The sequence below is a fragment of the Electrophorus electricus genome, chromosome 23 (genome assembly GCF_013358815.1).
Source record: "Electrophorus electricus isolate fEleEle1 chromosome 23, fEleEle1.pri, whole genome shotgun sequence".
Classification (NCBI taxonomy): Eukaryota; Metazoa; Chordata; class Actinopteri; order Gymnotiformes; family Gymnotidae; genus Electrophorus; species Electrophorus electricus.
In genome coordinates, this window is record NC_049557.1 from 9,883,555 (window position 1) to 9,897,152 (window position 13,598).

A 13,598-nucleotide genomic window follows, 5' to 3' on the forward strand; every position below is an offset into this window, starting at 1 on the left:
TTAAAATGAGGCTAAAGGAGTAAGCTTCTTTGATAAGTCTAATAGAGTCTACAATAACGTAATACGGAGGAGTCTTTGGGCCCCAGTCGCAGCGCGTGAACGGCGTTTCTCCGCGAGTCGTAACGACGCGCATATCACATTTCACGCGCGTTTCATATAACAACAATTTATTCACAGTCTACGTATAGGCTGCATGATTTAAATGGATCTTCCACTGGATTAAATTTTTGTTTGTTTGTTTGTTTAATTCAACGACACCTGAAATGATCAGAACAAATAGAAACAAGATGAGAACGCGCTGCCGAGAGACGAGAACGGAGGTGAGTTAGCTAAAAGCTGAAATGTAGTTAGTATGAGAGTGTTGGTGGTGATGCTGAACATTCCTTATCTTAAACATCTCTTTGGCCTTAGTAACACAGGGAGCTTTAATTGCATATTTTCCACGTCGGAATCAGGACGGCCTGATGTATTCCTGAACGGAACTGGAAGCGAAGATTGAGTTCATCAAGACTCCGGACTCTCCAGAGGAATGATTTGCCTGCGAGAAGCAGTGGTTGGAAAGCTGGGATGAAATGAGTTGTGTGAGGGATGACCGGGTTTGGGCAGCTAGTACACACTCCGAGGCGGTGCTCCACCACACTCGGGTTTTGAACATCTTTTCAGTCTATTTTGTAGTCGAATAATCTCGAGGACGCAATTTAAAATGCGCATTTATGTTTGAATAGTTTACAGCTACAATTTCAAAAACAGATTATTCACACTGTGCAAGGTATTGAATATTTAAAAATCAATTCGTCAAAACTGTTGAATTCAAACATGCTGCACTTCTGTCTCATCAAATGGGCGCACAGGAAATTATGCCAGTGTAATGTGATGGTTTTAATTCAATTTAACAAAATATGTCGTCTCAGACTGCCGGCGCACAGGACTGGTGTGCACTCAAACAGGCGTCAACGCTCGAGCGGCTCTCTGGGCTTATTTATACGTTCCCGCGAGCGCCCCGCCTCCAGTGGGCCGCTTTCGTGTCGTCATTACTTCCTTATTGCTCTGTCTGCTCACCTGCATGCGCCAGCCGGGTTTCTTCCGCCTCTCCGGGGCAACTGTGGTCCCCCATTGGCCCCCGGGCAGCGCGTCTGGGGCCGATGACGTCACACGCACCCCTGCAATGGGAATGAATCAAGCGGTTTGTGTGATCCACGGCAGAGCGCAGCCCGAATTCGCGAGCGCCCGTGAATTTCAGCGGGATAATCATTAGCGCAAGGACTGCAAAAGGACACCCGAGAGCTGCTCGTGCAGATCTGACAAAGCTGCCTGGGCAAGTCTGCATGTGTGTCTTTCATCAGAACGAGTGAAAATGATGCAAAGTGCGCCTGTTTTACCCACCGAGAGCGCCGTTAAAGGTCTACCGGACATTCTCGGAGTACCAGTGCAACGTAAGGCTTTTTCCTCCCGTGTGTTATTGATTCGTTCATCAGAGAATTTGGCGGAATCGGCGCGTGCTGCAGCAGGCCGCGCGGAGCAGTAATATTAATCTAGCAGTGAGCCGAACAGAAAGCCATCTATCAGTAAGGGTAGAAACATTGGGGCCGAGTGTATGAAAATTTCCTTTTTTGTTGTATTTACATAAGATTTTTGTTGTTCCAATAGTTTAAACATGCTTTCACAAACTGTATGCTGTTGATATTTATATTACTTTAAATTGCGAGACCTTTATTATATTAAATCAGTAAGCATCGTTGTGATGAACACTGCACAGCGCAAATGTAGGAACTGAGAAGGTGCTTTTAAATTATATTAATTTCAAAATGTGACTAGAATTGTGTGTCAGAACCGCTATGCGTAGATATTAATGATCTGAATCATGCCGTTTTCGTACAGTTTATTTGGCGGATCGAGTCTGACCAATTTAGAATGTGGCCTACGTTAACTCCAATAAACAAGTTAGTTTTAGGATTTAGAACCTAAATTCCACCACATACCCCGAGGAGATAATTATAGCAAACCAAAGTGGGTAAAGTAAAATTAACTCAAACCAAATTTTTATCAATAGGCATTAGATAACGTTTACTGATGTGAATACGCTTATACACAGAGATGAAATGCTGTTTAGTAAATTGATTAAATTGCGTACTTTGCGTAAACAGCTGAACAGTTAAAAAGAAAAAAAAATTGCCTATTGTCTTCGTGTCAGCGCTTATGTTATGTCTACATAATCTCATCGCCCAGTTAAGAATGATTTGGATGAATTCCTGACCTAATTATTCGTAAACGAGCTTGTGTGATGTACAGATGGCCTTGCTAGTGTACGGAGTGTCACGTTTTAGCAAATCTAAAAGAAATTGCTCGCCAGCATGGCGTGTAAAGACGGGATTGTATTAGAAAATCAAACATAACAAGATATTAGTACAATTTGGGCACTTGATCGGAAAGTTTTTTGTTTTTTTTTTCTAAATTTACAATCCATAAACTTGAATCTTGTATCTTGTAAAAATTGCAATTTGACCAAGAGGCCAAATTATGACAAACACCGAGGAAGCACTAAGAAAGCATTAAACTGGCCTTCAGCGCTCCCTCTCCGACCCCAAAACCGAATAAATGGTGGATTAGGTATGGATTATTTTAAGAATGTCTGCTTATTCGCTATAGCGCTAAACATTGTCTTAATAATGTGGATATAATATAACATATGGCTAATTATTTACAAAAAAAAAAATATATAAAAAGAAAGAAAGAAACAAATAAAATCTACAAAGATTACAAAAAATATATATGAAGATTAACGTAAACAGTAATATCAGTGATTACATTCTAGCCTGATATTTTTATATTTCCAAAATAAATGTAAATACTGGCTAATTATGAATCGTATTAGCACTAAAAGAAAACTAGTTTTAAAACCACTTTAATGATTTCGATTTAAAAGCAAAATAGGGCGCAGAACACATGAATGCGGGTGAAGAAGGAAGATGCTAGCGCCTGGAGTTCCACGCGTGCGCTGCCCTTCCACACCCCGTCACCCCGCGACCCGGTAAAACGCAGCTGAAAGAAAAAACACACACGTCCGAGAAATGCGTTATTATTTATTTGGGAATCTTCATCACCAAGGAAGAACGTGCTAATTTTGTAGGCCTACGTTTTTCAGTATTCAAAATCACAGAGGATAATTAATTCAGTAGTTTCGGATCACTTAATTACACCCATAATTAATGACTAAGCAAATGTAAATTGTGAACAAATTTAGTTCTATTAATAAATATCGGAGGACTATACTGTCCGTGTTTATTATTGCTGTTTTTTCTTTTTTACTAATAGCCCTGCAGTGACAACTCTATCGCACATTGTTATCTGTTTTTGTTTGTTTTTGCGTCATTCTCTGGTTTTACTGGAGAAAACTCCTCCATGTTCTCATTAAAAAGGTACCGCTGGGTTAAGTTCATGTTACTTTTTCTAAAGGATCAGTGGGTCACTTATACGATTTCAATCTCAATGTCCTCTTGTCCTCGCCCGTTGTTCTGGGATATTGATTATATTCTAAACAAATGGACATCTTTCCACACCTGTCGACTGCATACCTGTTTACCATACTGCATCCTGCACGTTATTTTATGCGAAAGCGTGTAAGGAGAAATACTAAAATCACTGCTTCTGCTGCTATTATTATTATTATTATTATTATTATTATTATTATTATTATTATTATTATAAATGTGATCGGATAATTTATTCACCAGTTTATAAACAAAATTAATAGTAGACCCATATTACCTGGGAAAATCGATGCTGCAGCAGTCTTTATATCATTCTAAATGACATAAAACTAATGCCTCTACAAAATGGTATTTTATGAGTTGTGTGAATTCAGATAATTTGTGATTGTTGTTCTGTCGTTCGTCACACTGCTGATTTTATCGTTAAGCCTTTTATCTTCCGCCGTGCGTGCTGTGTCTCTCCTCTGCAGAGATTCCCCAGTGCGCGGGCTGCAGTCAGCACATCCTGGATAAGTTCATCCTCAAGGTGCTGGACCGCCACTGGCACTCCAAGTGTCTGAAGTGCGCGGACTGCCAGGCGCTGCTCGCGGACAAATGTTTCTCGCGCGCTGGGAATGTATACTGCAAAGAGGACTTCTTTAAGTACGTGCAAATACATTCACATCCACTTTTCTCTTTTAAAGATGTTTATTGTTGTTTATTTTAAACAACACTAGAATACTTAATATGTAAAGAATGAGAGCAACTTGAGATACGCTTTAAGATAGATACTTTCTCCTTAAGAACGTATGCAATGTCAGTGTGTTGGAATAAGCGCTTGGAAATGTTAAAAGGATTGGTGATGTCCTCCACATGCAATTCTGTAGTTTTCCGAGGTCACGACGATACATCCTTGAATCACATCAAAGGAACAAAACCGCAGCAGCACTGCGAACTAATTGTAGAGCTTCCGCGTGCAGTTAAAGCTCCGCTGCGCACGAGCCACGCCTCCAGGAAATACACGTAGCGCCGATGCGCGTTAGATCTGGGTGGAATATAAATAGTGAATTGGTTTATTACTGTTCCCAGTGTTTGTGGCTGGCACGTGATGATGGGCGTGTAATCAGATGCGGGACCCGTGTTGATGCACCGAGCTGCTCCTCGCGCAGTTTGTCTGCGTTGAGATGTTTAAGTTGGAAGTGACACCCCGCGCAAGGGGCTCACCCGCGAGGACTGCATATCTCCCAATGCAATTTACCATTAGCCTCCTTGTAGCGAGACACGAGACAGCAACTTTACGTTTCTCCTCCTCTCCTCCCTTTACATTTCTTCTCCTCTCCTCTCGCTTTTTAAAAATATTGAATCCCCCTTCCTCGCCGCCACCACCACCATCCATGGCATTAAAGAACAAAATTAAGTTTGACTTTTGTCCAAAACAGGATCGGTACTGGCTTTTACTAAATCATGTTTGAGAGAGTTTAATGTCATAGGCTACAATGAGAAGTAAAAGGCTAGCGAGGCTCAGAGTGGAGGCTAACTTTATTAGCCTGCCCGGGGGACACATGGGGGATTTTTAATGTTAAAGCTACCGTACTAGCGAAGAGAGGCGCGCGGGTAGGCGAGGGTGGGATCACAGACAGGCGTGGGGCTGTCCATGCGGTAGAGCACAAACTTCACCTGCTCAAAAAGAGAGTTTATTTAGTCAAGAGCCGCTCTGTGATTTACAGTCTATTCTGACTAAGTGCTTTAGGAGACCCTTGCTGCATGGCTTCTGAGAGCCCCCCCCCCCCTCCCTCTCTCCCTCTCCTGCTCTCTCAGCTGTATCTCTCTGGCTTGCTACATTGATCCAGGCTATTTGTCAAATGTAGAGGACCTGCAACCATAAACATAGCTGTAAGGTGGTTCTCAGACTAGCAACGAGTTTAACAGTTTTAAAAATAGGCTGTTAGCAGTAAAGATTTAATTAATTTAGTCTCTTAAGTAACATCAGTGTGTCTGTGTATGTTTAAATAGACACACATACACACTATGTGTGGGGGCGTTTGGACTTGTGTGAGTATATGCTTGTGTGGGTCTTTGTGTGTGTGTCTGAATATGAACTAATAGCTGTGTGTGTGTGTGTGTGTGTGTGTGTGTGTGTGTGTGTGTGTGTGTGTGTGTTTGCCCAGGCGTTTTGGAACAAAGTGTGCCTGGTGTCAGCAGGGAATCCCCCCATCACAGGTGGTCCGAAAGGCCCAGGACTTCGTCTATCACCTGCACTGTTTCTCCTGTGTGATGTGCAGCAGACAGCTGGCCACCGGCGACCAGTTCTACCTCATGGAGGACGGCCGCCTCGTCTGTAAAACGGACTATGAGACAGCCAAGCAGAACGGTGGGGGTCCTAATCACTGCTTCTCCTCAGAGCTGTTCGCTGCACAGTGACCCTCAGAGCTGTTTGCTGCACAGTGATCCTCAGAGCTCACTGTGAGCTCCCTTTAATAGTCTGTACTCAAATGTTGTCTCATGATATAATTTATGCAACACATCATGTTCCAAAAATGGGGAACTTCAGTGGCTTTCCCATGTCTGTCCATATGACCACCTGCACAGTGTGTTCATGACCACATGGGGCGCTGTGGAGTGACCTGCTGCCCATTTGAAGGTGACAGAGTCCAGCAAGGGAGCGACTGACATTCACTTCTGTTTTTAAAATAATCCAGACATACACGAAATATTACATTAATTTCCTGTTGTACAATAATCCAGACACACAGCAATATGACATTCAATTCCTGTTTTACAATAACAGACACGGAGAGAGTAAAAGTGTGGTGAATTCAAGTGCGATGGGGTCCCAGTGTCAGGGGTCTTAATTCAGCCACTGATCTGATCCCTGTGCCAGTGTCAACACAACCACTCATGGTGTATTTATGGAGATTTCCACAGGCTGATTGATTATGCTAAGTGAAGCAGTGTGACGTTATGGCAGAGGCCCAATAACTTCCACCGGTCTGCCATTTTGAAGAGATTTACACTGTCAGGGGCAGCTGGAGGGACATATCGACTGGTAGTGTGGGATCGCTTTCAGTTTTGCTACATACACACTAACAGAGACATACAGTTCTCATCCCCCCCCATACACACCCTCACACAAATACACCAATACAGCATCTTCATCACACTCGCACACAGTCACACAAATACAGTTTTCATCACACACAAATACACCAATCCTCATCATCACACACTCGTACACGCACACACACACACACTTCTCACCACAACCACACTGTCCCCATCACCCGCAACACCTACACCCACCCACACACACACACACACACTCCAAACCTCTATCAAGCACAGACATTTCTTTTTGATATAATGAATTAGATTCATCTCTTGAGTTAAAGTCACCTTCTGGCTCATGTCCAGGGTGTTTCTCCATGTCTCTGGTAGTCTCTGAGTGTCTCTGCGTGTCTATGGTTGTCTCTGCTGGCCTTTCTGGTTGTCACAACTTCTTTTTAAACATACTTTTAATTATGTAAACTTTAATCACCAGTGTCAAGCACTGTATCTAGTGTTTACAATCTAGTGGTTTTAGTATTTTGCCTGATTTAATCAAATGATACAACATTCAGATAATTACATTTTCCATAACCCCAGTCCGTGGCCCCAGGTTCTTGGTGTGAGGGTACATCTTTTAGGCTAATAACTGTTGGTGTCACTGGCCACCCCGTTGGGGTGGACACTGTAGCTCTGGAAAACTCAATAGGTACAACAGCGGGTTGAAGTGACGAAGACCAACGGGACTCCTTCCACGTTTGACCTGCTTAGATCTAATGGACGCGCCTGCGTCCGACGCATTTTAATGTCTCTTTAATGACGTGACACCGTTAAATATTTAAGACGTGTTCGAATTATATGAATGTTAATTGTTTATTTGACACACAAGTTTTACTAAACACTACAATAACTGCATCCCTGTTCCCCAGAATGTGTAGGATGGCCCGACAAGTGCTTGGTTTGGTTCAACTGAGTGATATCGTTCCGTTCTTAACGCTTGTGCAGTGTGACGTGGCATTATCCACGTCAGTTTAGCCACGTAGATTTAGTTTTTTTTTTCTGCAGACCAAATTTGAATTATTACAGGAAAACGAAATTGCCGCGAATTTAGAACGTTCTCTTCTGCAAATTTCGGCTCGAAATCCTGATTTCCGTGTTTCCAAAAACACAGTAACAAGGGAATTTTATCATATCCTATAGCGCGCTGAGACTTCTCATGGAAATAAATAACCGGAAAGCGGTGAGATTGAAACTCCCCGTCGCCTCTCGCTAGAGCTCACGTTAAGTTTGGTCAGTAGCGAACCGGGACTCTTAAACCATGACCCATTTTCTATCGTCTGAAAAAGAAAAGAAAAAAAAACAGCTATGATGACTAAATTACTGTGTCTTCTGTTAAAGTACCTCAAAAATGACCCAAGACGCTAGTCCAGCACTGGCAATGCAATGAGCAGAAATAGCACGGAGAGGGTTATCACAACAAAAACCGGCTCATTTCTTAAGCAAAATGCAAATCCTACTTACAAATAATCGCACCATCACACAACTTGTCTGTGCACTTCAGCGTGAGACAACGGGACAGAGTGCAAAACGTACAACCGTCACCCCCTCCTACCACGCACAGCCAGCGATTTATATAAGCCTTCACATCACGACGGAGAGCAAAGTCGAGCATCTATTAACGACAGGACCATGGACAGCGACCGGAAACACACCATGCAGGAAAACGGCCTTTACGCATAATTACCAACGTTTCGTTAAAAGCTCAATTAGGAAACGGCGCGGATAATAAATTCGTCACTAGCGACAATGACTTAATTCCATTATGAAGTTTTCAGTAAGACAGCTATTTTTTTCGCTAACTTTGAGTCGTGTCGCCCACAGCGGGGGGAAATTGTCATCAAATTAGAGATAACAAAGCCAAACCCATTTAGAGGGATGATATGATTGCTTGATAAATTTTACTGTCATTTGAAATGATCCTAGTTTAATCCTATCGTAAATGTAGAGCCAGACCACCAACCATTAACCTGCTGACGCAGGTTTTTTTCATTTAACCCTTCACATTCCAACATAAACTGACTACGCAGGTTTGAAGGATTTCTATGCTTAGATCTGTATTTGTTTAATGTCGATTGTCAAATTATGAATACAGAAAATTATTTTAAAATATTATGTTTGGAACTTTAAATCCAAAGGCCTTGTGGATTTTACTGGCGAAAAGGAACAAGGAAAACGTGACTTTCCACATCTCAGAGACACAACAGCATACCATTATATGTGGGATTGAAAGTGAAACATTTTTTGTTTGCTAGCCTGTATCTTGTTTAAAAAAAATTCTTTAGTGCTGCCTCGTGCGTTTGGTACTGGGTTAGTTCAGTCAAAGCAGACATGTTGTTTTCTTGCTCCAGATGATTCAGAAGCAGGAGCGAAGCGCCCACGCACCACCATCACAGCCAAACAGTTGGAGACCCTGAAGAGCGCCTACAAGAACTCACCCAAACCAGCCAGGCATGTCCGGGAGCAGCTTTCTTCTGAGACAGGCCTGGACATGCGTGTGGTGCAGGTGAGCTACCAGCTCCACCCACTGTACACTGCCCCACCCACTCTACCCTAGTTCCACCCACTCCACCCAGCAGCCTGCCAGCACCCACCAACTCTTCAGAATGGTTGTCCCAGTTAATGTGCTGAATGGACATCAAAGGACTTTCTGTGTGAGCTATAATAACGTAACTGTACCTGACAGGTGTGGTTCCAGAACAGACGAGCCAAGGAGAAGCGGCTGAAGAAGGACGCAGGTCGTCATCGCTGGGGTCAGTTCTACAAGAATGTCAAACGCAGCCGTGGGTCCAGTAAGGTGGAGAAAGAGAGCTCAGCAGAGGATGGAGGTCTCAGTGACAGTGAACTCAGCTTCCGAGGTCTGAGACCGTACTCCCCTCACGCCTACTCCCCTCACGCCTACTCCCCTCACGCATACTCTTACTCAAGTCCTCAATTAAATATCACTGACCAGTAACAGGTTCTGAATCCACTCTGTTTTTATTTGATCTTGTGAGTCTATTTTGGAGCCCATAAAACTCTACCTCCACTTTTAGAAGGCGGGGTTTATGAGAAAAGAAAAAGCCAAACACAAACTCTATAAATTAAGTGAAGCTTTTAGTCAATTAGACAGAAAGCATGTTGGAGCAGTGTTACTGGTGCAGTCTTACTGGTACAGTCTTACTGGTACAGTCTTACTGGTACAGCCTCGCGTGACTGCGAGAGAGAAACACTGTGCATTGCAAGCATAGTGGCAAAAGTACTCGTGTAGCAAAAGGCAGTAAATCAAAACACAGGCTGTGTGTGTGGCGCTCTGTGTGTGTGGGGGGGGCTCTGTGTGTGTGTCTGTGGCTGTGTGTGGCTGTGTGTCTGTGTGTGTGGCTGTGTGTCTGTGTGTGGGGGGGGCTCTGTGTGTGTGGGGCTCTGTGTGTGTGGGGCTGTGTGTGTGTGTGGGGCTGTGTGTGTGTGGGGGTGGGGGGGGGCTCTGTGTGTGTGTGTGTGTGTGTGGGGCTGTGTGTGTGTGGGGCTGTGTGTGTGGGGCTCTGTGTGTGTGTGTGTGGGGCTCTGTGTGTGTGTGGGGGGGGCTCTGTGTGTGTGTGGGGGGGGCTGTGTGTGTGGCTGTGTGGCTCTGTGTGTGTGTGGCTCTGTGTGTGGCTGTCTGTGTGTGTATGTGGCTCTGTGTGTGTATGTGGCTCTGTGTGTGTGGGGGGCTGTGTGTGTGTGGGGGGCTCTGTGTGTGTGTGTGTGTGTGTGTGTGTGTGTGTGTGTGGGGCTCTGTGTGTGTGTGGGGGGGGCTCTGTGTGTGTGTGTGTGTGTGGGGCTCTGTGGGGCTGTGCGGGGGGGGGGCTCTGTGTGTGTGGGGGACTCTGTGTGTGTGCGTGGGGGGGCTCTGTGTGTGTGCGTGTGTGGGGCTCTGTGGGGCTGTGCGTGTGTGGGGCTCTGTGGGGCTGTGCGTGTGTGGGGGGGGCTCTGTGTGTGTGTGTGGGGGGGCTCTGTGTGTGTGTGGGGGGAGGGCTCTGTGTGGGGGGGGCTCTGTGTGGGGCTCTGTGTGGGGCTGTGGGTGGGTGTGGCTCTGTGGGTGTGTGTGGCTCTGTGGGTGTGTGGGTGTGTGGCTCTGTGGGTGTGTGGCTCTGTGGGTGTGTGGCTCTGTGTGGCTCTGTGGGTGGGTGTGTGTGGCTCTGTGGGTGGGTGTGTGTGGCTCTGTGGGTGGGTGTGGCTGTCTGTGGGTGTGTGGGTGTGGCTGTGTGGGTGTGTGGGTGTGGCTCTGTGGGTGTGTGGGTGTGGCTCTGTGGGTGGGTGGGGGTGGGTGGGTGTGGCTCTGTGGGTGTGTGTGTGTGGGTGTGGCTCTGTGGGTGGGTGTGGGTGGGTGTGGCTCTGTGGGTGGGTGGGTGTGGCTCTGTGGGTGGGTGGGTGGGTGTGGCTGTGTGGGTGTGTGTGTGTGTGTGTGTGTGTGGCTCTGTGTGTGGCTGTGTGGCTCTGTGTGTGTGTGTGGTGGGGGCTGTGTGTGAGGGGGGCTCTGTGTGTGGGGGGGACTCTGTGTGTGTGTGTGTGTGTGTGTGGGGCTCTGTGGGGCTGTGCGTGTGTGGGGCTCTGTGGGGCTGTGCGTGTGTCTCTGTGGGTGGGTGGGTGTGGCTCTGTGGGTGGGTGTGGCTCTGTGTGTGTGTGTGTGTGTGTGTGTGGGTGTGGATCTGTGGGTGTGTGGGTGTGGCTCTGTGGGTGTGTGGGTGTGGCTCTGTGGGTGGGTGGGTGTGGCTCTGTGGGTGGGTGGGTGGGTGTGGGTGTGGCTCTGTGTGTGGGTGGGTGGGTGTGTGTGTGTGTGGCTCTGTGGGTGGGTGTGTGTGGGTGTGGCTCTGTGGGTGGGTGTGTGTGGGTGTGGCTCTGTGGGTGGGTGTGGGTGGGTGTGGCTCTGTGGGTGGGTGTGGGTGGGTGTGGCTCTGTGGGTGGGTGTGGGTGGGTGGGTGGGTGTGTGTGGGTGTGTGTGTGGCTCTGTGTGTGTGTGTGTGTGTGTGTGTGTGTGTGGCTGTGTGTGTGTGTGGCTCTATGGGTGGGTGGGTATGTGTGTGTGTGGCTCTGTGGGTGGGTGGGTATGTGTGTGTGTGTGTGTGTGTGTGTGTGTGGCTCTGTGGGTGGGTGGATATGTGTGTGTGTGGCTCTGTGGGTGGGTGTGTGTGTGTGTGTGTGTGTGTGTGTGTGTGTGTGTGGCTCTGTGGGTGGGTGGGTGGGTATGTGTGTGTGTGTGTGTGTGTGTGTGTGTGTGTGGCTCTGTGGGTGGGTGGGTATGTGTGTGTGTGTGTGTGTGTGGCTCTGTGGGTGGGTGGGTGGGTGTGTGTGTGTGTGGCTCTGTGGGTGGGTGTGTGTGTGTGTGTGGCTCTGTGGGTGTGTGTGTGTGTGTGTGTGGCTCTGTGGGTGTGTGTGTGTGTGTGTGTGGCTCTGTGGGTGTGTGTGTGTGTGTGTGGCTCTGTGGGTGTGTGTGTGGCTCTGTGGGTGTGTGTGTGGCTCTGTGGGTGGGTGGGTATGTGTGTGTGTGTGGCTCTGTGGGTGGGTGGGTGGTTGGTTGTGTGTGTGGCTCTGTGGGTGGGTGTGTGGCTCTGTGGGTGGGTGTGTGTGTGGCTCTGTGTGTGTGTGTGGGTGTGTGTGTGTGTGTGTGTGTGGCTGTGTGTGTGTGTGTGTGTGTGTGTGGCTCTGGGTGGGTGGGTATGTGTGTGTGTGGCTCTGTGGGTGGGTGGGTGTGTGTGTGTGTGTGTGTGTGTGTGTGTGTGTGTGTGTGTGTGTGTGTGTGTGTGTGTGGCTCTGTGGGTGGGTGGGTATGTGTGTGTGTGTGTGTGGCTCTGTGGGTGGGTGGGTATGTGTGTGTGTGGCTCTGTGGGTGGGTGGGTATGTGTGTGTGTGGCTCTGTGGGTGTGTGGCTCTGTGGGTGTGTGTGTGTGTGTGGCTCTGTGGGTGTGTGTGTGTGTGTGTGGCTCTGTGGGTGTGTGTGTGTGTGGCTCTGTGTGTGTGTGTGTGTGTGTGTGTGTGTGTGTGTGTGGCTCTGTGGGTGGGTGGGTGTGTGTGTGGCTCTGTGGGTGGGTGGGTGTGTGTGTGGCTCTGTGGGTGGGTGGGTGTGTGTGTGGCTCTGTGGGTGGGTGGGTGGTTGGTTGTGTGTGTGGCTCTGGGTGGGTGGGTGTGTGTGTGTGTGTGGCTCGGTGGGTGGGTGGCTCTGTGGGTGGGTGGGTGGGTGGGTGTGTGTGTGTGTGGCTCGGTGGGTGGGTGGCTCTGTGGGTGGGTGGGTGGGTGTGTGTGTGTGTGGCTCGGTGGGTGGGTGGGTGGGTGTGTGGGTGTGTGTGTGGCTCTGTGTGTGTGTGTGGGTGTGTGTGTGGCTCTGTGTGTGTGTGTGTGTGTGGCTCTGTGTGTGTGTGTGTGTGTGTGTGGCTCTGTGTGTGTGTGTGTGTGTGGCTCTATGTGTGTGTGTGTGTGTGTGTGGCTCTATGTGTGTGTGTGTGTGTGTGTGGCTCTGTGTGTGTGTGGCTCTGTGTGTGTGTGTGTGGCTCTGTGTGTGTGTGGCTCTGTGTGTGTGTGTGTGTGTGGCTCTGTGGGTGTGTGTGTGTGTGTGGCTCTGTGGGTGTGTGTGTGTGTGTGTGTGTGTGGCTCTGTGGGTGGGTGTGTGTGTGGCTCTGTGGGTGGGTGTGTGTGTGGCTCTGTGGGTGGGGGTGTGTGTGTGGCTCTGTGGGTGTGTGTGTGTGGCTCTGTGTGTGTGTGTGGGTGTGTGTGTGGCTCTGTGGGTGTGTGTGTGTGTGTGTCTCTGTGTGTGTGTGGGGGGGGGGCTGTGTGTGTGTGGGGGGGGCTCTGTGTGTGGGGCTCTGTCTGTGTGTGGCTGTGTGTGGCTCTGTGTGTGTGTGGCGCTGTGTGTGTGGCTCTGTGTGGCTGTGTGTGTGTGGCTCTGTGTGGCTGTGTGTGTGTGGCTCTGTGTGGCTGTGTGTGGCTCTGTGTGGCTGTGTGTGTGTGTGTGTGGCTCTGTGTGTGTGTGTGTGGCTCTGTGTGTGTGTGTGTGTGTGTGTGTGTGGCTCTGTCTGTGTG

The 13,598-nt window shown here is 48.0% G+C and overlaps 1 protein-coding gene across 1 annotated transcript in view; it reads left to right on the forward strand.

Moving 5' to 3' along the window:
- Positions 1-1,289: 1,289 nt before the first annotated feature.
- Positions 1,290-13,598, forward strand: part of lhx4 (LIM homeobox 4) — an 18,294-nt gene continuing 5,985 nt past the window's right edge. Inside the window, exons 1-5 of the mRNA XM_035521992.1 lie at positions 1,290-1,433; positions 3,959-4,130; positions 5,636-5,838; positions 8,918-9,072; positions 9,253-9,424. Coding sequence (XP_035377885.1) covers positions 1,355-1,433; positions 3,959-4,130; positions 5,636-5,838; positions 8,918-9,072; positions 9,253-9,424 — 781 coding nt within the window. The 5' untranslated portion in view covers positions 1,290-1,354. The remainder of the gene's footprint in view (positions 1,434-3,958; positions 4,131-5,635; positions 5,839-8,917; positions 9,073-9,252; positions 9,425-13,598) is intronic.